Source organism: Salmo trutta, chromosome 13 (assembly GCF_901001165.1).
Source record: "Salmo trutta chromosome 13, fSalTru1.1, whole genome shotgun sequence".
Lineage (NCBI taxonomy): Eukaryota > Metazoa > Chordata > Actinopteri > Salmoniformes > Salmonidae > Salmo > Salmo trutta.
In genome coordinates, this window is record NC_042969.1 from 80,928,266 (window position 1) to 80,953,439 (window position 25,174).

The 25,174-nt window shown below is 46.6% G+C and overlaps 1 protein-coding gene across 3 annotated transcripts in view; it reads left to right on the plus strand.

The window, feature by feature from the left end:
• The window catches only part of LOC115206601 (arf-GAP with Rho-GAP domain, ANK repeat and PH domain-containing protein 1), a gene marked incomplete at its 3' end in the record, with an annotated part of 50,384 nt that overhangs the window by 16,429 nt on the left and 8,781 nt on the right, over positions 1–25,174 (plus strand). For all 3 annotated transcript variants that reach the window (XM_029773745.1, XM_029773746.1, XM_029773747.1), the window contains 11 exon segments: positions 5,642–5,775; positions 10,662–10,747; positions 10,859–10,959; positions 11,175–11,333; positions 11,413–11,482; positions 11,711–11,831; positions 14,683–14,879; positions 17,693–17,799; positions 18,035–18,234; positions 18,390–18,475; positions 19,495–19,677. In XM_029773745.1, coding sequence (XP_029629605.1) covers positions 5,642–5,775; positions 10,662–10,747; positions 10,859–10,959; positions 11,175–11,333; positions 11,413–11,482; positions 11,711–11,831; positions 14,683–14,879; positions 17,693–17,799; positions 18,035–18,234; positions 18,390–18,475; positions 19,495–19,677 — 1,444 coding nt within the window.

The window sequence follows — 25,174 nt, forward strand, 5'->3', positions numbered from 1 at the left end:
AGTTGGGCAATGAGTCAATTCTATATTTCCCACAGACTTGCTGGGGTGTTTTCACAGTAGTGAATGAGTTGGCTTGAGTTAGGGCTGTTACGGTGACCCTATTACCGCCACACCGGTGGTTATGAGTCATGACCCAAACGAGGGCACTGCGCTCATCCACCTCTGGCCTGCTGGCCCCCCTACCTCTGAGGAAGCACAGTTCCCGCTCAGCCCAGTCAAAACTGTTCGCACCCCAATGGTGGGGTGCCAGTCAAAACTCTGGCACCCCAATGGTGGAACAAGCTCCCTCACGACGCCAGGACAGCGGAGTCAATCACCACCTTCCGGAGACACCTGAAACCCCACCTCTTTAAGGAATACCTAGGATAGGATAAAGTAATCCTTCTAACCCCCCCCCCCCCCCCTAAAATATTTAGATGCACTATTGTAAAGTGGTTGTTCCACTGGATATCAGAAGGTGAATGCACCAATTTGTAAGTCGCTCTGGATAAGAGCGTCTGCTAAATGACTTAAATGTAATGACGGCTGTCAAATTCCACGGGACCGTTTAGTCATGGTAATTAGGCTTCTCCAAGCTCTGATGCTGCTGATGGTCATTAGTAGCCTACCAAACTTGCTAACTGCCTGGTACTCAGCACTCTATTGTCCCTCTAATCACTCTGACTTCAATGCAAATGTAATCGAAAATCAAATCAAACACTACATGAGGGCCCATGAGCTCAAGTGGCGCAACATTTCTATAGGCTATGCAATTGTGTGAGAAAATGACAGAGTGATGGCCTCTATTAAAAAGAGGAGGATCCCATCAGTTTTCTGTCGGCTAGGCCCATTATATTTATTTCTCAACTTTTAAGCACATTGCTTGTCTTTACAACAGGAGTATAGGCTACCTGGTTGGCATGAAAATGAACCATGGGAAAAGGCCCGCACGCACGCACACACACATACCTAATATTAAGCACATTGCTTCTCTTTACAACAGGAGTATAGGCTACCTGGTTGGCATGAAAATGAACCACGGGAAAAGCGTCCTCCGTTCATTATTTAAGTGCATAGATTTTCCCCCACTGCCCCTGTTTCCAGACAGGTGTGTGTTAATGGTGCATTCTAAATCCAATAAACAGCATGAGCGGGTGCACACCCAGAAAACATGATTTAGTGTAGAGGTGCTAACAGTGAATAAACTATAAGCTATGAAAATAAAGAGAGTCTATCTCTATCTCTCTCTCTGTGTGTGTGTGTGTGTGTGTGTGTGTGTGTGTGTGTGTGTGTGTATAAAGACAAGAATAGTCTGATGGGTGACAATATTAGCCTATCACACCTCATGTAGCCCAGCCCGTAGGCCTATATGTTTTGATAAGGTTTATATCACATCTCATGTAGCCCAGCCCATAGGCCTATATGTTTTGATAAGGTTTATATCACACCTCATGTAGCCCAGCCCATAGGCCTATATGTTTTAATAAGGTTTGTATCACACCTCATGTAGCCCAGCCCATAGGCCTATATGTTTTGATAAGGTTTATATCACACCTCATGTAGCCCAGCCCATAGGCCTATATGTTTTGATAAGGTTTATATCACATCTCATGTAGCCCAGCCCATAGGCCTATATGTTTTGATAAGGTTTATATCACACCTCATGTAGCCCAGCCCATAGGCCTATATGTTTTAATAAGGTTTGTATCACACCTCATGTAGCCCAGCCCATAGGCCTATATGTTTTGATAAGGTTTATATCACACCTCATGTAGCCCAGCCCATAGGCCTATATGTTTTGATAAGGTTTGTATCACACCTCATGTAGCCCAGCCCGTAGGCCTATATGTTTTGATAAGGTTTGTATCACACCTCATGTAGCCCAGCCCGTAGGCCTATATGTGTTGATAAGGTTTATATCACACCTCATGTAGCCCAGCCCATAGGCCTATATGTTTTGATAAGGTTTGTATCACAACTAAAGTGGCCAAATAACTTCTTAAAATGAAGCACATTAATCCGCTTTACAACAGGTGTAGAGCATAACTGACATACAGTACATTGGAGGCACGTTTGGGGAAGATCATTTTCACTATAAAAATGCACCTTTTATAATAAAAGCATTACATACATAATCACATTTGTGAGCACTTTTGAGAATAGTGTTTTCCTGCTAATGGAACATTCAACTTATAGCCTACTGCCGTGTGTGCATTACTGCACTTATAATGTGAAGAAATAGCCTAATAGTTTATCAACATTTTAAGCTAAATGTTCTCATCTGTTGCATCAGGCTCATTGCTTAAAACAGTTTTTAAAATTCTAGTGGTTATATTAATTTGGGATCTATCGCAACCCACCACTGTCCCAGACCATGTTTGGAATATTTATTTCTCGCATAGAATAGGTCAACTTTTGTACCATGGGGGATAGTAGATTGACATAGGCCAGTGCTTTTGCTATTCCTTAGGCCAACTCATCTTATTGGCTGACGAAAAGTAAATGTGGACAGTTCTTCCAAAATCTTCAGTATGCGCCTCGGTATTGCATAAGAGGGACGCTCGCACTTGTAGCCTGTAAGAAAGACCCTATCAAGTGACTGAGAGCCATGCGAGTGAGAGGTGCTTCGGTAAGCAGCCGAGAGAAGGGAATTATAATTATTATATTCAGCCCAAGGGCACAACGGCCACTTTTTAGGGGGCATTTCAGCCACACAAAGGGGAAGCAGCTGGGAAATTCCAGGCATTATCAAGTGCTTGTCAAATTGTGAATGAGAGACTGATGAAGTGTGTACAGCCTGATCAAAAAACAAAGCAGAGCTCATGCCTTTAATACGACTTTTTTCATCATTACAGTTGCATCATTCAGCCTTACAATGTATTAAAATCAAAACATATAGACCAACATTTGTATCACAACTAAAGTTACATAAATAACTCTAAATGAAGCATATAGGAGGACCTGTTTCTTTGTTAACTGCTCAACACAGAATAGCTGCATGTGAGCACTCCCTGAAATCATTTGGAGAAAATATCCTTTGTATTTTATTCATTCTATGTTCAATTATATTCTTCATACTATAAAATAATGCCATGGAATTCTAAGCAAATCTTGTCTGCTAAATGAACTAGTGTAGCCCACAGTCATATGGCAGAGCCAGATCAGGACCTAACATAAGGACAACAATCATGTTTATTTAGACCTGTTTATGTTAAATAACTCACTCACTGCCTCTCTTACTCACACACTGAATGGCACACCCTCACATTATCACCCCTGTTCAGTGGGTGGGGTGTGTGCTGTTAAAAACACACTGCCTGCACACAAGCGACAAGATGGACATTTCACTTGGGGAACCTTTAATTTGGGCGGTTGTCATAGTAGCTGTGGTCATGAGCATGATGTCCCTTTGGGGCCAGAGAGACACAATGGCACCCCACTGAGACTGAGGCTTCCAGAGCGGTTTGACAGAGACATTATCCTGTGAGCTGTTTGACAGAGACATTATCCTGTGAGCTGTTTGACAGAGACATTATCCTGTGAGCTGTTTGACAGAGACATTATCCTGTGAGCGGTTTGACAGATACATTATCCTGTGAGCGGTTTGACAGATACATTATCCTGTGAGCGGTTTGACAGATACATTATCCTGTGAGCGGTTTGACAGATACATTATCCTGTGAGCGGTTTGACAGAGACATTATCCTGTGAGCAGTTTGACAGAGACATTATCCTGTGAGCTGTTTGACAGAGACATTATCCTGTGAGCTGTTTGACAGAGACATTATCCTGTGAGCTGTTTGACAGATACATTATCCTGTGAGTCTCTCACCAGGGCCAGAGCATGGCAAGGCAGAGCCTAGTGTGCCAGCGCAGAGCCTAGTGTGCCAGCGCAGAGCCTAGTATGTAAGACCAGGGCCCGTATCCACAAACCATCTCAGAGCTTGATCTAGGATCTGTCTTAATCTAGATCAACTATCCTACTCTGAGATGCGTTGTGGATACTGACTCCGAGCCTAGTGTGCCAGAGCAGGGACTCAGGGAGGGACACAGTGACACCTCCTCCTGTCCCTACCCCTCTGGACAGCCTGGGTCATGCGACCCCAGATCATAAGGTGTATCTTAAACTGTATTCGGTGCTCTGGTCAGCACACACCCCAGTGTGTGTGTGTGTGTGTGTGTGTGTGTGTGTGTGTCCGGTGCATTTACATGTGTGTGCATGTCCCTCTGTCCGTCTTGTCAGTGCTTGACTTGGGAGAGCTAACCAGAGCTGAGTCCCGACACCTCACATGTTCTACTGCTTGAACTCCTGCAGCTCTTATAGAATATCAGCTTAAATGTACTGTGATGCTCCTGCACCTAAATATCAACAGTGCCAACACACATTTCAGTCCACGTCAAGCACTGCTTCTTGTTCTCTCTCTGTGTGACTGAGGAGGGGTAGCAGGAAGAGAAAAGAGGAACACTGTTAGTTACAGCATTACACAACACTATCCGGGCCTGTGTTTGGGTAGCTTAGCTGTTGCTGAAATTATTTGACCTCACAGTCTTATATTAAGACTGGTGATACATTTGTAGACTTTTATTTATGTCACATTGTGCAGTGTGGTGGATTTATTTGTATGTGGTGGAGAGATGGATGGAGAGTGACTTGCCTGACGACTCAAACTGAAGTCTTCCGCTGCTCTGTCGTTCACTACGTTCTTCAGTCTGAGAGATCGAAGTCGTTTGTGGTGACGTCGAAATGAGGGGTGTTGTACAAAACCAAAGTCCTCATCGGTCTCTGGGACCAATCAGGTGGTATAGAATGCATTTACAGTTTGGAAATCAGCAGGGAGGTACTCGTATCCAGACTCATTGCGGAGAGGAAACGTCCGTGGGCATGGCATAGCGGTTAGCCCGGAGCAAGGAGTTTGGGTAACCAGGCAAGGGAGTGAATCATTTTGGGGAGTGTGAGGGGTGTCACAAGGTCTGGGCTGCTATGGTAACCAGTTGCTCTTCCAAGCCTCAGTGAGATTCCAAACATAGCTCAGTCACACACTGGAACACTGACCCCTTTGTGTGTGTGTGTATAATATAGAGGTATGTGATGTTTAGAGTGATAGCATGTCCCTGGCCTCCCAGAGGCAGGTTTGGACATGCTGTGAAGAGAGAAGGAGAGCACACATAGCAGCAGAACTGTATTAATGTCAGTTAGATTTCAAACCCTTTTCAAACGTCAGGGTTCTGTTATGGTTAGAGTTGAGGTGAGGCTGGCTAAAGATGGAAAGCGGAGAGAGATATGCATATTACAGGACTTCCGCATGCCTTTCTCTCAAGGATGAATATGTCAGAGAGAGAGAGAGAGAGAGAGAGAGAGAGAGAGAGAGAGAGAGAGAGAGAGAGAGAGAGAGAGAGAGAGAGAGAGAGAGAGAGAGAGAGAGAGAGAGAGAGAGAGAGAGAGAGAGAGAGAGAGAGAGAGAGAGAGAGAGAGAGAGAGAGAGAGAGAGAGAGAGAGAGAGAGAGAGAGAGATCTGAGAGAGAGAGAGATCTGAGAGAGAGAGAGATCTGAGAGAGAGATCTGATAGACTCTCTCATGGCTGTTTTCTGTCTTCTACCAGCCCCTGGTGACAATGGTAACATTGGGCCCCTCTCTCCCTTCCTCTGTCATTCCTCTCTCCAGCGATGCTCCAGTCGATGAGCCGCACACAGAGCGAACCCCACCCCCCCCACCTCGGACCAGAGTACACAACACACCAATCGACACGCAGCCTGCTCTGCCCATGAGAAGAGTCCCCCAGCCACCGCCTGAAATCAGTGAGCATACTAAACCCCTCCCATCCATCCTTAACCACACCCCTAACTCCCTGACCTCACCTCTCCCTGATTTAACCCACCTCTTCACCCTTAACTCCTCCCCCTCTTCATCCCTAACCCTACAATATACTAACTCCTCCCCCTCTCTTCTACATGTTTTTCTATTGCTATGTCGTTAATAAAGTGGTCAGCTGATGTTGGGCTGTCACTCTGTTTTAACTTTTGATAACCTATTGCTGAAAAAACGTAGGTGTTATGGATTTGCACCCTCTGCCTTATTATTTATTGACAGTTACCTATTTTAATAGAACACAGAGGGTTTTGTTAATGGAAGCCTCTCTTATGCAAATTCAGTTGAGTACGGTGTACCGGCAGGGCAACCGGCTAGGGCCATTATTGTTTTGTGTTTTTACAAATGACCTTCCACTGACCTTGAATAAAGCCTGTGTGTCTATGCACGCTGATGACTCAACAGTATACACATCAGCTGCACCAGTCAAATAAATAAATGACAACCTTAACATAGTTCTAGAATAGGTAACTAGCAACAGGGTTAACATAGAGCTCCAGTCAGTTCTAGAATGGGTAACTAACAATAGGTTTAACATAGAGCTCCAGTCAGTTCTAGAATGGGTAATTAACAATAGGTTTAACATAGAGCTCCAGTCAGTTCTAGAATGGGTAATTAACAATAGGTTTAACATAGAGCTCCAGTCAGTTCTAGAATGGGTAATTAACAACAGGTTTAACATAGAGCTCCAGTCAGTTCTAGAATGGGTAACTAACAATAGGTTTAACATAGAGCTCCAGTCAGTTCTAGAATGGTAACTAACAATAGGTTTAACATAGAGCTCCAGTCAGTTCTAGAATGGTAACTAGCAACAGGTTTAACATAGAGCTCCAGTCAGTTCTAGAATGGGTAACTAACAATAGGGTTAACATAGAGCTCCAGTCAGTTCTAGAATGGGTAACTAACAATAGCTTTAACATAGAGCTCCAGTCAGTTCTAGAATAGGTAACTAACAATAGATTTAACATAGAGCTCCAGTCAGTTCTAGAATGGGTAACTAACAATAGGGGTAACATAGAGCTCCAGTCAGTTCTAGAATGGTAACTAACAATAGATTTAACATAGAGCTCCAGTCAGTTCTAGAATGGGTAACTAGCAACATGGTTAACATAGAGCTCCAGTCAGTTCTAGAATGGGTAACTAACAATAGCTTTAACATAGAGCTCCAGTCAGTTCTAGAATGGGTAACTAACAATAGGTTTAACATAGAGCTCCAGTCAGTTCTAGAATGGGTAACTAACAATAGGTTTAACATAGAGCTCCAGTCAGTTCTAGAATGGTAACTAACAATAGGTTTAACATAGAGCTCCAGTCAGTTCTAGAATGGTACCTAGCAACAGGTTTAACATAGAGCTCCAGTCAGTTCTAGAATGGGTAACTAACAACAGGTTTAACATAGAGCTCCAGTCAGTTCTAGAATGGGTAACTAACAATAGGTTTAACATAGAGCTCCAGTCAGTTCTAGAATGGGTAACTAACAATAGGTTTAACATAGAGCTCCAGTCAGTTCTAGAATGGGTAACTAACAATAGGTTTAACATAGAGCTCCAGTCAGTTCTAGAATGGGTAACTAACAATAGGTTTAACATAGAGCTCCAGTCAGTTCTAGAATGGGTAACTAACAACAGGTTTAACAGAGCTCCAGTCAGTTCTAGAATGGGTAGCTAGCAATAGGTTTAACATAGAGCTCCAGTCAGTTCTAGAATGGGTAACTAACAACAGGTTTAACATAGAGCTCCAGTCAGTTCTAGAATGGGTAACTAACAACAGGTTTAACATAGAGCTCCAGTCAGTTCTAGAATGGGTAACTAACAATAGGTTTAACATAGAGCTCCAGTCAGTTCTAGAATGGGTAACTAACAATAGATTTAACATAGAGCTCCAGTCAGTTCTAGAATGGGTAACTAACAACAGGTTTAACATAGAGCTCCAGTCAGTTCTAGAATGGATAACTAACAATAGCTTTAACATAGAGCTCCAGTCAGTTCTAGAATGGGTAACTAACAATAGATTTAACATAGAGCTCCAGTCAGTTCTAGAATGGGTAACTAGCAACAGGTTTAACATAGAGCTCCAGTCAGTTCTAGAATGGATAACTAACAATAGCTTTAACATAGAGCTCCAGTCAGTTCTAGAATGGGTAACTAGCAACAGGTTTAACATAGAGCTCCAGTCAGTTCTAGAATGGGTAACTAACAATAGCTTTAACATAGAGCTCCAGTCAGTTCTAGAATGGGTAACTAACAATAGCTTTAACATAGAGCTCCAGTCAGTTCTAGAATGGGTAACTAACAATAGGTTTAACATAGAGCTCCAGTCAGTTCTAGAATGGGTAACTAACAATAGGTTTAACATAGAGCTCCAGTCAGTTCTAGAATGGTAACTAACAATAGGTTTAACATAGAGCTCCAGTCAGTTCTAGAATAGGTAACTAACAATAGGCTTGTGTTGAATATCTCAAACTAAAAACCTAATATTTTGTGACAAGTCACTCGCTCAACGCTAAACCTCCTTTAGATATATTAGTTAATAATGTGGCTATTGAGCAAGTTGAGGAGACTAAATTTCTTGGTGTAACCCTAGATAGCAAGCTTTCGTGGTCAAACCATATAGACTCAATGGTTGCTAAAATGGAAAGAGGTCTGTCCTTGATAGGGCGTTTCCCGGCCTTCTTGCCACCTTAATCGACCAGACAGGTGCTACAGGCCCTAGTTTGGTCACAACTGGACCACTGCCCAGCTGTGAGGTCATGTACGGCATAGAAGGACGTGGGTAAGTTGTCGTTGGTCCAGAACAAAGCAACACTTAGATGTACACGGAGGGAAATTGTCAGTCAGTCTCTCCTGGCTCAAAGTTGAGGAGAGATTGACTGCATCACTATTGGTCTTTGTGCAAGGTATTGATGTGTTGAAGGTACCGAACTGTCTGTTCAAGCAGTTAACACGCAGTGAGTACAACACAAGACATGCAACCAGAGGTCTCAGTCCCCAGGGCCAGAACAGAGGCTGGAAAACACACAGTATTAAATAGAGCCTTGACTACATGGAACTCTCTGGTAACCCAGGTAACTCAAGCTAGCATTTAAAACCAGTTTAAAAAAACAGATAAAAGAACACCCGATGGCACAAAATCAAATCAAGTCTAATTGTATTTGTCACATGCACCGAATACATCTCTTCAATAATTATGAATAGATCCACCATTGAGCACAAACACATCACTTGTTACAGAATATTTTACGTAGAAATAACATCTGTCAGAAAAAAAACCATGCCTGACAACATGATCCAATAAGACAGAAAACTAAAATAACATTTAAAGGCTGTGGACATTGAGAACTGCAGTCAAGGGTGTGTGAAAGAACCGTGAACCTTACCGTGAAATGCTGAATACAACAGGTCCTCTACTGTATTAAACCTGTCCTCTATTGTACTGTATTAAACCTGTCCGCTACTGTATTAAACCTGTCCTCTACTGTATTAAACCTGTCCTCTACTGTACTGTATTAAACCTGTCCTCTACTGTATTAAACCTATCCTCTACTGTACTGTATTAAACTTGTCCTCTACTGTATTAAACCTGTCCTCTACTGTATTAAACCTGTCCTCTACTGTACTGTATTAAACCTGTCCTCTACTGTACTGTATTAAACCTGTCCTCTACTGTACTGTATTAAACCTGTCCTCTACTGTATTAAACCTGTCCTCTACTGTACTGTATTAAACCTGTCCTCTACTGTACTGTATTAAACCTGTCCTCTACTGTATTAAACCTGTCCTCTACTGTACTGTATTAAACCTGTCCTCTACTGTATTAAACCTGTCCTCTACTGTATTAAACCTGTCCTCTACGGTATTAAACCTGTCCTCTACTGTATTAAACCTGTCCTCTACTGTATTAAACCTGTCCTCTACTGTATTAAACCTGTCCTCTACTGTATTAAACCTGTCCTCTACTGTACTGTATTAAACCTGTCCTTTACTGTATTAAACCTGTCCTCTACGGTATTAAACCTGTCCTCTACTGTATTAAACCTGTCCTCTACTGTATTAAACCTGTCCTCTACTGTATTAAACCTGTCCTCTACTGTATTAAACCTGTCCTCTACTGTATTAAACCTGTCCTGTACTGTATTAAAGCTGTCCTCTACTGTACTGTATTAAAGCTGTCCTCTACTGTATTAAACCTGTCCTCTACTGTATTAGACCTGTCCTCTACGGTATTAAACCTGTCCTCTACTGTATTAAACCTGTCCTCTACTGTATTAAACCTGTCCTCTACTGTATTAAACCTGTCCTCTACGGTATTAAACCTGTCCTCTACGGTATTAAACCTGTCCTCTACTGTATTAAACCTGTCCTCTACTGTACTGTATTAAACCTGTCCTCTACTGTATTAAACCTGTCCTCTACTGTATTAAACCTGTCCTCTACTGTACTGTATTAAACCTGTCCTCTACTGTATTAAACCTGTCCTCTACTGTACTGTATTAAACCTGTCCTCTACTGTACTGTATTAAACCTGTCCTCTACTGTACTGTATTAAACCTGTCCTCTACTGTACTGTATTAAACCTGTCCTCTACTGTATTAAACCTGTCCTCTACTGTACTGTATTAAACCTGTCCTCTACTGTATTAAACCTGTCCTCTACTGTATTAAACCTGTCCTCTACTGTACTGTATTAAACCTGTCCTCTACTGTACTGTATTAAACCTGTCCTCTACTGTATTAAACCTGTCCTCTACTGTACTGTATTAGGGCCTGTGGCTGTAGCTCAGAAGTTACCTGTTTTTTAAATCTCTCTCTCTCTCTCAGGGTCAGATTTTGGTGACAGTTCAGATGACTCTGAGGATCCAGACCAAGTTTACCCCAAGTCCCAGTCTGTGAACATGGCAGACAGGGTAAGAAAGTGTGTGTGTGTGTGTGTGTGTGTGTGTACTCTGAGTATGTGTCTAGACTCCTGTAATGTTATTGTGTTGCTGTGTGTCAGTGACGGCTGTGTTGTCCAATAGGATGTGTTCCTGCCCGTGCCAGGGTGGGGGAAGGGGCGGTACAGCTCTCTCTGCAGCGACGATGAACTATTGGACGATGACAACGAGCCAATCAGCAACCGGTTAGTCTCCCCTGACCCCTGACCTCTGGTGACATCATTGTTCCTGTAGCGAGGGGAAATAACACTCTCTCTTTCTCTCATTCTCCTGTCTTTTTTAAATGTTCTTTCTTTCATTATCTCTCTCTCACTTTCACTCTCTCTCTCTCTCCTCTCTCCCTCTCTCCCTCTCTCCCTCTCTCTCTCTCCCCCCCCCCCCCCCCCCCCCCCCCCCCAAGTGAGAGCTCGTGGCAGGACTATGGTCTGAGTACGCTCCAGGAGAGTGTCTACCTGCCGGTCACAGGCAGGGTCCTAGCCCCGCCCCCTAGAGATGGCCCCTCCCCTGAACCCTGCCCTGTTCTAAAGATGGGCTGGCTGGATAAGAACCCCCCGCAGGGGTACGTCTCACACACACACACACACACACACACACACATCCAGTATACAACCTCCCTAACTGTATGTATGTGTGTGCAGGTCTCTGTACTACCAGAGGAGATGGGTGAAGCTGGATGTTGACTACCTGAGATACTTTGACAACGACAAGGTGCAGTAACTATGAGTTCAGTTGGCCATCTACACTGTCCTGTTAGTCTATACATTACCTAGGTCATTAGTATTTCACAGAGATGTGGTTTCTCTATTGATTGTCTGTGTTGTGTGACAGCAGTCGTATGAGTCGTGTGTGTGTGTGTGTGTGTGTGTGTGTGTGTGTGTGTGTGTGTGTGTGTGTGTGTGTGACCGGTCGTAAGAGTCATGTTGTGTTGTGTTGCAGGAGGTGTACTCTAAGAGGATCATACCAACGGCTGCCATTACGGGGGTGACCAACGTGGGGGAGCAGAAGTTTGAGGTGGTCACAACCAACCGGACCTTTCTCTTCAGAGCCGAGAGCGACTGTGAGTGTGTGTGTGTGTGTGTGTACATCCTTTGTTGTTCTTCTCTGGTTGTCAGCCCAGAAACCTTGACCCCAAGTAAACACAGCAACATGTTTTGAGCCATGGTTTAATACACAGGGACTTGGTCCCTCACTCTTCTCTTCTTGTGTGCTAGTGTAACTGCGTCTGTCTTTATAGAACCCTGTGGTGTTTGTAGAAACAGCTAGGGTTCTCACCTGGCCTGAAAATTACAGCCCGATCCGATTAGCACAGAAATGTCATTAGCCCAAACCTGATTTTGAGAAAACAGTATAACTGGTGTTGAGAACAATGTGGGCAGAGGCGGGTGGCAGCCCTGGTCTTAGGAAAGCGCAGAGAGAGGACAACTCACTTTAGTTATGATCAATTACGAAAATATTGGAATGTATCAAATTGTTGCTTACTGAAACTCCCAAAAATCATATCAACCCTTATAATAATTAAAGCAATGGTCAACTAGATGATAAGTTCAGCACGGTTTTTGATTGAGACAAGCGTGGGGGACTCGTCTTCATAAATCAATCAAGGTCCAATTTTCTTTGTTTTCACTGAATCGGATATTTGACAACATGTAGGTTGGGGAAATGTTAGCTAAGTTGAGGTGAGGGCTAATGATCCTAGTTATTGTAGTTAGCTCATATATTAGCTGATCAGAACACTTTGCTAGCATGCTATGTACAGTAGCTTAACCTGTTGAGGACAGACGTTCCGCCTGCGGAACCCCTAGCCAACAGCCAATGGCATCGCACGGCGCCAATAATTATATGCATATTCTAGTTTCTCGGCAGGAGTAGTAACCAGATTAAATCAGGTACGTTTTTTATCTGGCCGTGAAAATAATGCCCCCTATCCCAAAGAAGTTAACAAGTGGATCATGCTCTTCACTTGCGTAGCAGCCTGTGACTGTGTCTGATCATCAATCAATGGGATTTTGTTTCACTGAATCTCCGTCTGTATATTTGGTTAATTGATCTCTGGCTGGGCAAATAAGTGGTGGGTATAGCTCATATATCACTGAACATAAACATTTAGCATGCTATAACGTAGCCTAAATCAAGTGTTCATCTATCACCGATCAGAAACATTTAGCATGCTATAATGTAGCCTAAATCAAGTGTTCATCTATCACCGATCAGAAACATTTAGCATGCTATAATGTAGCCTAAATCAAGTGTTCATCTATCACTGAACATGAACATTTAGCATGCTATAATGTAGCCTAAATCAAGTGTTCATCTATCACTGAACATGAACATTTAGCATGCTATAATGTAGCCTAAATCAAGTGTTCATCTATCACCGATCAGAAACATTTAGCATGCTATAATGTAGCCTAAATCAAGTGTTCATCTATCACCGATCAGAAACATTTAGCATGCTATAATGTAGCCTAAATCAAGTGTTCATCTATCACCGATCAGAAACATTTAGCATGCTATAACGTAGCCTAAATCAAGTGTTCATCTATCACTGAACATGAACATTTAGCATGCTATAATGTAGCCTAAATCAAGTGTTCATCTATCACCGATCAGAAACATTTAGCATGCTATAATGTAGCCTAAATCAAGTGTTCATCTATCACCGATCAGAAACATTTAGTATGCTATAATGTAGCCTAAATCAAGTGTTCATCTATCACCGATCAGAAACATTTAGCATGCTATAATGTAGCCTAAATCAAGTGTTCATCTATCACCGATCAGAAACATTTAGCATGCTATAACGTAGCCTAAATAGAAAGTGTGTATTTTTCTCTTGGATCATGTAGTACTTATATAATATATCCACCATGGAGCTGTGACAGCGCATCCTGTTTTATCTGTCTTAACCTAACTTAGATATAATCAATCAATCAGTGATTCACGTAGGCTAATTACACAGAATATGAGTCATTCATGCATTTTAAATACAATCAAGCGTTTTATTTTGAAATGAAATAACAAAGGGAACCTTGAATAAATAAACTAGAAATAAACTAGATTTTTTGTCAAACAACCATTTGAATAATCTGTTTAAAAGCCCTGTGTTTTTAACGCAGGTTAAATTGGTAGTTATAGTCTTGTCCCATCGCTGCAACTCCCGAACGGACTCAGGAGAGGTGAAGGTTGAGAGCCATGCGTCCTCTGAAACACGCCCCTGCCAAGCCGCACTGCTTCTTGACACACTGCTCATTTAACCCGAAAGCCAACCGCACCAATGTGTCGGAGGAAACACCGTCCAGCTGGTGACCGTGTCAGTTTGCATGCGCCCGGCCCGCCACAGGAGTTGCTAGAGCGTGATGGGACAAGGACATCCCGGCCTGCCAAACCCTCCTCTAACCCGGACGACACTGGGCCAATTGTGCGCCGCCTCATTGGTCTCCCGGTCACGGCCGGCTGCGACACAGCCCGGGATCGAACCCAGGTCAGTAGTGATGCCTTAAGCACTGCGATGCAGTGCCTTAGACCGCGCAACTCGAGAGGCCACTCCAACCTATTCTTATCGCAATTTGAAACATTTCCGTCATCAGAAAAATACTTTCATCATGGCAACAAATGTCTCTGGCCCAGCCAATTTTTGAATCCTGGCACCGCTAGTGTCTGCAGCTGCTGCTGCTGAGAGAGAGCCTTAGTAGGCTAAAAGCTGCACAGACACTCACAGTTGATTTTATTCTTAACACAACACGGCAAGCCCGAAACCCACCCGGCCCGAATCAACCCCGCAACAATGACAATGAGAACTCTAGAAACAGCAACTCATCTGCCCATAATGCAGACATCAGCATCAAGCTGTTCATATCACACTGCTGCGTGCTAAATCACTCTTCCTCTGTATGTGTGTGTGTGTGTAGTTGAGAGGAATGAGTGGGTGTCAGTTCTGCAGAACTTCACTAGGGGACGCCAGGAGGGCAGCAGGGAGATTACGTCATCGGTCCCACCCTCCTCACTGACCCCTGAACAGCAGGGCTACCTGGAGCTGAGGGGCCTGCGCTCCAAACTCTACACGGTCGTCTCCGGAGACAAGGTCTTCCTCTACAAGAACATGGAGGTGAGGCTGTGGGGGTACGGGGTGGGTCCTAGGGCTGTTTGGTCCTAGGGGTGTTTGGTCCTAGGGCACTAGGGCTGTTTGGTCTTAGGGCTGTTTGGTCCTAGGGCTGTTTGGTCCTAGGGCTGTTTGGTCTTAGGGCTGTTTGGTCCAAGGGCTGTTTGGTCCAAGGGCTGTTTGGTCCAAGGGCTGTTTGGTCCAAGGGCTGTTTGGTCCGAGGGCTGTTTGGTCCAAGGGCTGTTTGGTCCAAGGGCTGTTTGGTCTTAGGGCACTAGGGCTGTTTGGTCCTAGGGCTGTTTGGTCCAAGGGCTGTTTGGTCTTAGGGCTGTTTGGTCCTAGGGCACTAGGGCTGTTTGGTCTTAGGGCTGTTTGGTCTTAGGGCTGTTTGGTCTTAGGGCACTAGGGCTGTTTGGTCCAAGGGCTGTTTGGTCCTAGGGCTGCTTGGTCCTAGGGCTGTTTGGTCCTAGGGCTGTTTGGTCTTAGGGCACTAGGGCTGTTTGGTCTTAGGGCACTAGGGCTGTTTGGTCCTAGGGCTGTTTGGTCCTAGGGCTGTTTGGTCTTAGGGCACTAGGGCTGTTTGGTCTTAGGGCTGTTTGGTCTTAGGGCTGTTTGGTCCTAGGGCTGTTTGGTCCTAGGGCACTAGGGCTGTTTGGTCTTAGGGCTGTTTGGTCTTAGGGCTGTTTGGTCTTAGGGCTGTTTGGTCTTAGGGCTGTTTGGTCTTAGGGCACTAGGGCTGTTTGGTCCTAGGGCTGTTTGGTCCTAGGGCTGTTTGGTCCTAGGGCTGTTTGGTCTTAGGGCTGTTTGGTCTTAGGGCACTAGGGCTGTTTGGTCTTAGGGCACTAGGGCTGTTTGGTCCTAGGGCTGTTTGGTCCTAGGGCTGTTTGGTCCTAGGGCTGTTTGGTCTTAGGGCTGTTTGGTCCTAGGGCTGTTTGGTCTTAGGGCTGTTTGGTCCTAGGGCTGTTTGGTCTTAGGGCTGTTTGGTCTTAGGGCACTAGGGCTGTTTGGTCCTAGGGCTGTTTGGTCTTAGGGCTGTTTGGTCTTAGGGCACTAGGGCTGTTTGGTCCTAGGGCTGTTTGGTCTTAGGGCTGTTTGGTCCTAGGGCACTAGGGCTCTTTGGTCTTAGGGCTGTTTGGTCTTAGGGCTGTTTGGTCCTAGGGCACTAGGGCTCTTTGGTCTTAGGGCTGTTTGGTCTTAGGGCTGTTTGGTCCTAGGGCACTAGGGCTGTTGGGTCTTAGGGCTGTTGGGTCCTAGGGGTGTTTGGTCTTAGGGCTGTTTGGTCTTAGGGCTGTTTGGTCTTAGGGCTGTTTGCTCCTAGGGCTGTTTGGTCCTAGGGCTGTTTGGTCTTAGGGGTGTTTGGTCCTAGGGCACTAGGGCTGTTTGGTCTTAGGACACTAGGGCTGTTTGGTCTTAGGGCTGTTTGGTCTTAGGGCTGTTTGGTCTTAGGGCTGTTTGGTCCTAGGGCTGTTTGGTCCTAGGGCACTAGGGCTGTTTGGTCTTAGGGCTGTTTGGTCTTAGGGCTGTTTGGTCTTAGGGCTGTTTGGTCCTAGGGCACTAGGGCTGTTTGGTCCTAGGGCACTAGGGCTGTTTGGTCCTAGGGCACTAGGGCTGTTTGGTCCTAGGGCACTAGGGCTGTTTGGTCCTAGGGCACTAGGGCTGTTCGGTCTTAGGGCTGTTTGGTCCTAGGGCACTAGGGCTGTTTGGTCCTAGGGCACTAGGGCTGTTTGGTCCTAGGGCACTAGGGCTGTTTGGTCTTAGGGCTGTTTGGTCTTAGGGCTGTTTGGTCTTAGGGCTGTTTGGTCTTAGGGCACTAGGGCTGTTTGGTCTTAGGGCACTAGGGCTGTTTGGTCTTAGGGCTGTTTGGTCCTAGGGGTGTTTGGTCTTAGGGCTGTTTGGTCCTAGGGGTATTTGAAATAATGTATTTGACAATAGTTTTGCTATTTGGGTCATTCCACGAAATGTGTGCCTTTGTCAGGGGTGCGTACTGGCGGCAGAGAAGTCAGACGCAGGAGAGCAAAACTGTTTCCAACGGCTCAGTTTAATCATCAAAACCCACCGGATACAGAACAATAAAATAAATGGGTACATAACCCGACGCACACCAGAACATAACGTGCACAAGCACTGACAACAAACAATTACGGACATGGGGGGGAACAGAGGGTTAAATACACAACATGTAATTGATGGAATTGGAACCAGGTGTGATGGAAGACAACCAATGGGAAATGAAAAGTGGATCGGTGATGGCTAGATGGTTGGTGACGTCGACCGCCGAATGCCGCCCGAACAAGGAGAGGGACCGACTTCGGCGGAAGTCGGGACAGCCTTTTGCATCCCCTTGATATTTGAAGTAGAAATTGTGCACCAATATTGAATTTTAATAGCCTGTTATATTAAATAAAGTCCCTTTTAATATAGACCATATGGAGAAATCATTAAATCAGTCTCCAAAGTCACCGAATTGGTGGAATGACCCATTTATTTGAAAATAGTTGAAAATAGTTAAAATAAAAGTATCTGGTTTGGCCACATTTATTTAGAAAATACTTAAATCCACATAAAATACGTGTCGCAGTTAGACAGGCAGCCCAATTCTGATATTTTTGTTCCATTAATTGGTGTTTTGATCCATCAGATGTGAAAAGATCCGATGTGATTGGTCAAAAGACCAATTATTGAGAAAAAAAAAAGATCAGAATTGGGCTGCTTGTGTAAACGCAGCCTCAATAGCAAATACTTAATATGTATTTGAACCCAGCTCTGATCTTGTTGTAGTGGGTGATGTCAGCTGTGTGATGTGTGTGTTCTGTTTCCAGGACTACCGCCTTGGCATCGGCATCACGTCTATCGATATGAACGTAGGAAACGTGAAAGACACTGACCGCCGCAGCTTTGATCTGACAACACCCTACCGCATCTTCAGGTTTACACCCGCACACACTCAGAAATACAAAACAGCAAGGTTAGAAAGAGTGGAGTCAGCTTGACTGTGTGTGTGTGTGTGTGTGTGGTTGGTTATGTGTGTGACTGAAGAGAAGAGGAAACACTAAACCACGAGGGTCTGCGTCAAGCTGTTCAGAGGCCACAACTGTCTGTCTGTGTGTGTGTTGATGTCTCATTCTGTCTCTCTCTGTGTGTGTGTGTGTGTGTGTGTGTAGTTTTCTAGCGGATTCGGAACAACATAAGGACCAGTGGGTAGAAGCGATGCGGGAAGCGATTGGAGAGGCTCTGTCCAATAGCGAGGTGGCTAATCAAATCTGGGCGGAACCAAGCAATGGTTGCTGTGCCGACTGTGGCGCCGCCAAACCTGAGTGGGCTGCCATCAACCTGTGTGTGGTGGTCTGCAAACGCTGTGCAGGTGAGTGTGTTTACTATCACCCAGTTGTAGAACTTTAAGATCCACTGACCTTGGTTGGACCTATTTGTGTTATACAGAATACTTTATAGTGGAGCAGTCCGAGAATTATGTATTTTGTGTGTGTCTCTGTGTGTGTGTCTGTGTGCATGTTGTAGGAGAGCACCGCGGTTTGGGCCCCAGCATCTCTAAGGTGCGCAGTCTGAAGATGGACAGGAGGGTGTGGACAGAGGAGCTTATACAGGTACACACACACTAAATACTTTATTTTAATCCACCAATCAAATAACAAAAAAGGATCCAAACATTTCAAAGGTCTCTGTATGCATGGCACTGAAGGGTACCGACAGGACCTCCTTCTCCAAACAGCTAGACTGCCCATGACAGCTGAAACAGAACAGTACCTCCTCCAAACAGCTAGACTGCCCACGACAGCTGAAACAGAACAGTACCTCGTTCTCCAAACAGCTAGGCTGCCCACGACAGCTGAAACAGAGCAGTACTTCGTTCTCCAAACAGCTAGGCTGCCCACGACAGCTGAAACAGAGCAGTACTTCGTTCTCCAAACAGCTAGACTGCCCACGACAGCTGAAACAGAGCAGTACTTCGTTCTCCAAACAGCTAGGCTGCCCTCGACAGCTGAAACAGAACAGTACCTCGTTCTCCAAACAGCTAGACTGCCCACGACAGCTGAAACAGAGCAGTACCTCCTCCAAATAGCTAGGCTGCCCACGACAGCTGAAACAGAACAGTACCTCGTTCTCCAAACAGCTAGACTGCCCACGACAGCTGAAACAGAACAGTACCTCCTCCAACAGCTAGACTGCCCACGACAGCTAAAACAGAACAGTACCTCCTCCAAACAGCTAGACTGCCCACAACAGCTGAAACAGAGCAGTACCTCCTCCAAATAGCTAGGCTGCCCACGACAGCTGAAACAGAACAGTACCTCGTTCTCCAAACAGCTAGACTGCCCACGACAGCTGAAACAGAACAGTACCTCGTTCTCCAAACAGCTAGGCTGCCCACGACAGCTGAAACAGAACAGTACCTCGTTCTCCAAACAGCTAGGCTGCCCACGACAGCTGAAACAGAACAGTACCTCGTTCTCCAAACAGCTAGGCTGCCCACGACAGCTGAAACAGAGCAGTACCTCTTCTCCAAACAGCTAGGCTGCTCACGACAGCTGAAACAGAACAGTATTTTGGCTAACTACTGTGTCCCTCTCTAATACCCCTGCCCTGTCCCTCACCTGTCCCCCAGGTCTTCCTGTTGCTAGGTAATGAGCGTCTGAACAGATTTTGGGCAGCGAACGTCCCTCCCAGCGAGGCGCTAAGTCCGACCAGTTGCAGCGAAGACCGCCGACGATTCGTCAGCTCCAAATATAGACAGGGCAAATACCGCAAATACCACCCTCTCTACGGCAACCAGGAAGAGCTTAACAACGTAAGAACAACCTTTATATAACCCTAATCTGACCTCCAATCTAACCTTCATTTAACCCTACCGCATCTAAATGACAACCAGAACGATCCCATACACTCCCATACCCTTCCAGTATCTATCCCCCTCCAGTATCTCTTCCTCCAGTATCCACACCCCTCCAGTATCTATCCCTCTCCAGTATCTATCCCCCTCCTGTATCCACACCCCTCCAGTATCTATCCCCTCCAGTATCCACACCCCTCCAGTATCTATCCCCTCCTGTATCCACACCCCTCCAGTATCTATCCCTCTCCAGTATCTATCCCCCTCCAGTATCCACACCCCTCCAGTATCTATCCCCTCCTGTATCCACACCCCTCCAGTATCTATCCCTCTCCAGTATCTATCCCCTCCAGTATCTATCCCTCTCCAGTATCTATCCCCTCCAGTATCCACACCCCTCCAGTATCCACCCCCTCCTGTATCCACCCCCTCCTGTATCCACACCCCTCCTGTATCCACACCCCTCCTGTATCCACACCCCTCCTGTATCCACACCCCTCCTGTGTCTGTCCCCTCCTGTATCCACACCCCTCCAGTATCTATTCCCCTCCTGTATCCACACCCCTCCTGTGTCTATACCCTCCTGTATCCACATCCCTCCTGTATCTATCCCCTCCTGTATCCACCCCCCTCCAGTATCTAGCTCCTCCTGTATCCACACCCCTCCAGTATCTAACCCCTCCTGTGTCTATCCCCTCCAGTATCCACAGCCCTCCTGTATCCACACCCCTCCTGTATTCCCCACCCTCCAGTATCTAGCCCCTCCTGTATCCACCCCCCTCCTGTATCTATCCCCTCCTGTATCCACCCCCCTCCAGTATCTAACCCCACCTGTATCCACACCCCTCCAGTATCAGCCCCTCCTGTATCTATCCCCCTCCAGTATCTATCACTCCTGTATCCACACCCCCCCAGTGTATAATCCCTCCTGTATCCACACCCCTCCTGTGTCTATCCCCTCCTGTATCCACACCCGTCCTGTATCCACACCCCTCCAGTATCTAACCCCTCCAGTATCCACACCCCTCCTGTATCCACACCCCTCCAGTATCTATCCACACCCCTCCAGTATCTATCCCCTCCTGTATCCATACCCCTCCAGTATCCACACCCCTCCTGTATCCACACCCCTCCAGTATCTATCCTCCTCCAGTATATATCCCCCTCCTGTATCAATCCCCCTCCAGTATCTATCCCCTCCTGTATCCACACCCCCCCAGTGTCTATCCCCTCCTGTATCCACAGCCCTCCTGTATCCATACCCCTCCAGTATCCACACCCCTCCTGTATCTACACCCCTCCAGTATCTATCCCCTCCAGTATCCACACCCCTCCTGTATCCACACCCCTCCAGTATCTATTACCCTCCTGTATCCACACCCCTCCAGTATCTCTCCCTTCCAGTATCTATAGCCCTCCTGTATCCACACCCCTCCTGTATCCACACCCTTCCAGTATCCACACCCCTCCAGTATCTATCCCCCTCCAGTATCCATACCCCTCCAGTATCCACACCCCTCTAGTATCTATCCCCTCCAGTATCCACACCCCTCCAGTATCCACACCCCTCCAGTATCCACACCCCTCCAGTATCCACACCCCTCCAGTATCCACAGCCCTCCTGTATCCACACCCCTCCAGTATCCACACCCCTCCATTATCCACACCCCTCCAGTATCCACACCCCTCCAGTATCCACACCCCTCCAGTATCCACACCCCTCCAGTATCCACACCCCTCCAGTATCTATTCCCTCCTGTATCCACACCCCTCCTGTTTCTATCCCCTCCTGTATCCACACCCCTCCAGTATCTAATTCCCTCCTGTATCCACACCCCTCCAGTATCTATTTCCCTCCAGTATCTATTGCCCTCCTGTATCCACACCTCTCCTGTATCCACACCCCTCCTGTATCCACACCCCTCCAGTATCCACACCCCTCCAGTATCTATTTCCCTCCAGTATCCACACCCCTCCAGTATCCACACCCCTCCTGTATCCACACCCCTCCAGTATCTATTCCCTCCTGCATCCACACCCCTCCAGTATCTATTCCCTCCTGTATCTATCTCCCTCCAGTGTCTACCCCCTCCTGTATCCAAACCCCTCCTGTGTCTATCCCCTGCTGTATCCACAACCCTCCTGTATCCACACCCCTCCAGTATCTAGCCCCTCCTGTATCCACACCCCTCCAGTATCTATTTCCCTCCTGTATCCACCCCCCTCCAGTATCTCACCCCTCCAGTATCTATTGCCCTCCTGTATCCACACCCCTCCTGTATCCACAACCCTCCTGTATCCACACCCCTCCAGTATCCACACCCCTCCAGTATCCACACCCCTCCAGTATCTATCCCCCTCCAGTATCCACACCCCTCCAGTATCCACACCCCTCCAGTATCCACACCCCTCCAGTATCCACACCCCTCCTGTATCCACACCCCTCCAGTATCCACACCCCTCCAGTATCTATCCCCCTCCAGTATCCACACCCCTCCAGTATCCACACCCCTCCAGTATCCACACCCCTCCAGTATCCACACCCCTCCAGTATCCACACCCCTCCAGTATCTATTCCCTCCTGTATCCACACCCCTCCTGTTTCTATCCCCTCCTGTATCCACATCCCTCCAGTATCTATCCCCTCCTGTATCCACAACCCTCCAGTATCTATTTCCCTCCAGTATCTATTGCCCTCCTGTATCCACACCCCTCCTGTATCCACACCCCTCCAGTATCCACACCCCTCCAGTATCCACACCCCTCCAGTATCCACACCCCTCCAGTATCCACACCCCTCCTGTATCCACACCCCTCCAGTATCTATTCCCTCCTGCATCCACACCCCTCCAGTATCTATTCCCTCCTGTATCTATCTCCCTCCAGTGTCTACCCCCTCCTGTATCCATACCCCTCCTGTATCCAAACCCCTCCTGTGTCTATCCCCTGCTGTATCCACAACCCTCCTGTATCCACACCCCTCCAGTATCTAGCCCCTCCTGTATCCACAGCCCTCCAGTATCTAGCCCCTCCTGTATCCACCCCCTCCTGTATCTATCCCCTCCTGTATCCACACCCCTCCAGTATCTATTCCCTCCTGTATCCACACCCCTCCAGTATCCACACCCCTCCTGTATCCACCCCCTCCAGTATCTATCCCCTCCTGTATCCACACCCCTCCAGTATCTATCCCCTCCTGTATCCACACCCCTCCAGTATCTCTCCCCTCCTGTATCCACACCACTCCAGTATCTACCCCCTCCTGTATCCACACCCCTCCAGTATCTATCCCCTCCTGTATCCACACCCCTCCAGTATCTCTTCCCTCCAGTATCCACACCCCTCCAGTATCCACACCCCTCCAGTATCCACACCCCTCCTGTATCCACACCCCTCCAGTATCTATCCCCTCCAGTATCTATCCCCTCCAGTATCTACCCCCTCCTGTATCCACACCCCTCCAGTATCTATCCCCTCCTGTATCCACACCCCTCCTGTATCCACACCCCTCCAGTATCCACACCCCTCCTGTATCCACACCCCTCCAGTATCTATCCCCTCCAGTATCTATCCCCTCCAGTATCTATCCCCTCCAGTATCCACACCCCTCCAGTATCTATCCCCTCCAGTATCCACACCCCTCCAGTATCTATCCCCTCCAGTATCTATCCCCTCCAGTATCCACACCCCTCCAGTACTCTTCTCTTCCATTCAGTGTGTGTGTTTCTGTGTAGTGAATGCCTCAGTGTTACAGCTCTTAGTTGGGTCAGTCAATAGCCTCTTAACCCAGTTACCAGAAGCAATGCCAACTGCACACAGCTCTCTCTCTCTGTGTGTGTGTGTGTGTGTGTGTGTGTGTGTGTGTGTGTGTGTGTGTGTGTGTGTGTGTGTGTGTGTGTGTGTGTGTGTGAGAATCACATTCAGCACATGACTTTGAGTGATTCCATTTCCCTCCTTAAGTGATTTAGTTCACCAGATGTTCATGCCCAGTGTGTGTGTGTGTGTGTTAGTCATGTGTGTGTGTGTGTGTGTTTAGTCATGTGTGTGTGTGGGAAGTGCAACAGAGATGTAAAGAAACTCAAAATACAGGACGTTTTCTCTCTGCTTCTGATTGTTGGACCAGGATGCAACGGCATAGGGACACACACACACACACACACACACTCTCTCTCTTCATGCGTTGAACTAAATGAATCCTTTGTTCTCCTTCTCCCCTCTTTTTCTCTGGTCTGTTCCCGTTCTCCCTGGTCCATTCCCTGTTTCCTGGACTGTGTTTCTCTCTGTGTTCTTCCTGGTCCATTCCCTGTTGCCTGGACTGTGTTTCTCTCTGTGCTCTTCCTGGGCCTCAGCCCACCTCGAGCATGTATGAGCTCATGCTGCTGACTCCACCCCTCCATCTGATGTCATCATGGTCTTTCTACAGGAATGTTCTCTAACCCCGCCCCTCCAGAGATCTTCTACTCCCCTCCCCCTTTTTTCTCCCTGTTTCACTGTTTGGGTCTGGTCAGTGGAGCTGAGGGTCTGGTCAGTGGAGCTGAGGGTCTGGTCAGTGGAGCTGAGGGTCTGGTCAGTGGAGCTGAGGGTCTGGTCAGTGGAGCTGAGGGAAGTGTTTCTCTCTGTCCCTCCTCCTCTCTTCTGTTGGTGTATTTTTGTGAGGAGGGCTCTTGCAATGTCTTCACTTGGAACTATGCAGTTTGGTACACACATACACAGATGCACACACATGCACACACACATACACCGGTGACATTCAAGAGGACTATACTGTCAGCTCATGGGTGAGTATACCACTGCAGTAGCTATGTATGACTGGGTGCTCTGTTTGTTGGCGCTGTATATTTGTGGACAAGGCCTGTTTTTGTATCTTTTAGATAAGTGTTTGTGTGTCGTGTGTATAAAATGTGAGAGGGGCAAGAATGTGTTTGAGAGTTGTATTTGAGTGTGGTTCTGAGAGTTGTATTTGAGTGTGGTTCTGAGAGTTGTATTTGAGTGTGGTTCTGAGAGTTGTATTCGAGTGTGGTTCTGAGAGTTGTATTTGAGTGTGGTTCTGAGAGTTGTATTCGAGTGTGGTTCTGAGAGTTGTATTTGAGTGTGGTTCTGAGAGTTGTATTCGAGTGTGGTTCTGAGAGTTGTATTTGCGTAAGTGAAATGGACTTCCTCTATGCTCAGCTGGAGGAAGACTTGTTGGAATAGTGTCCGAGTGTGTGTGTGGTGCTGAAGCCAGACTTTGGTCTGTGTCCAGTAACTACCGGGTCTGTGTGTGACCCCATGTGTTCTTTGTGTGGTCACAGCCTCCCCTTTCTGAATGGACAGTCTTGTACGAGTCAGCTCCCTCTCCCACTCTGCTGATCTATGCTGATAGCATCTTATAACACATCACGGCTAAACTACAGGGAACTGCCAAAATAAAGGACAACACTTGAGTAAATGAGGGATACTAAGTATATTGAAAGCA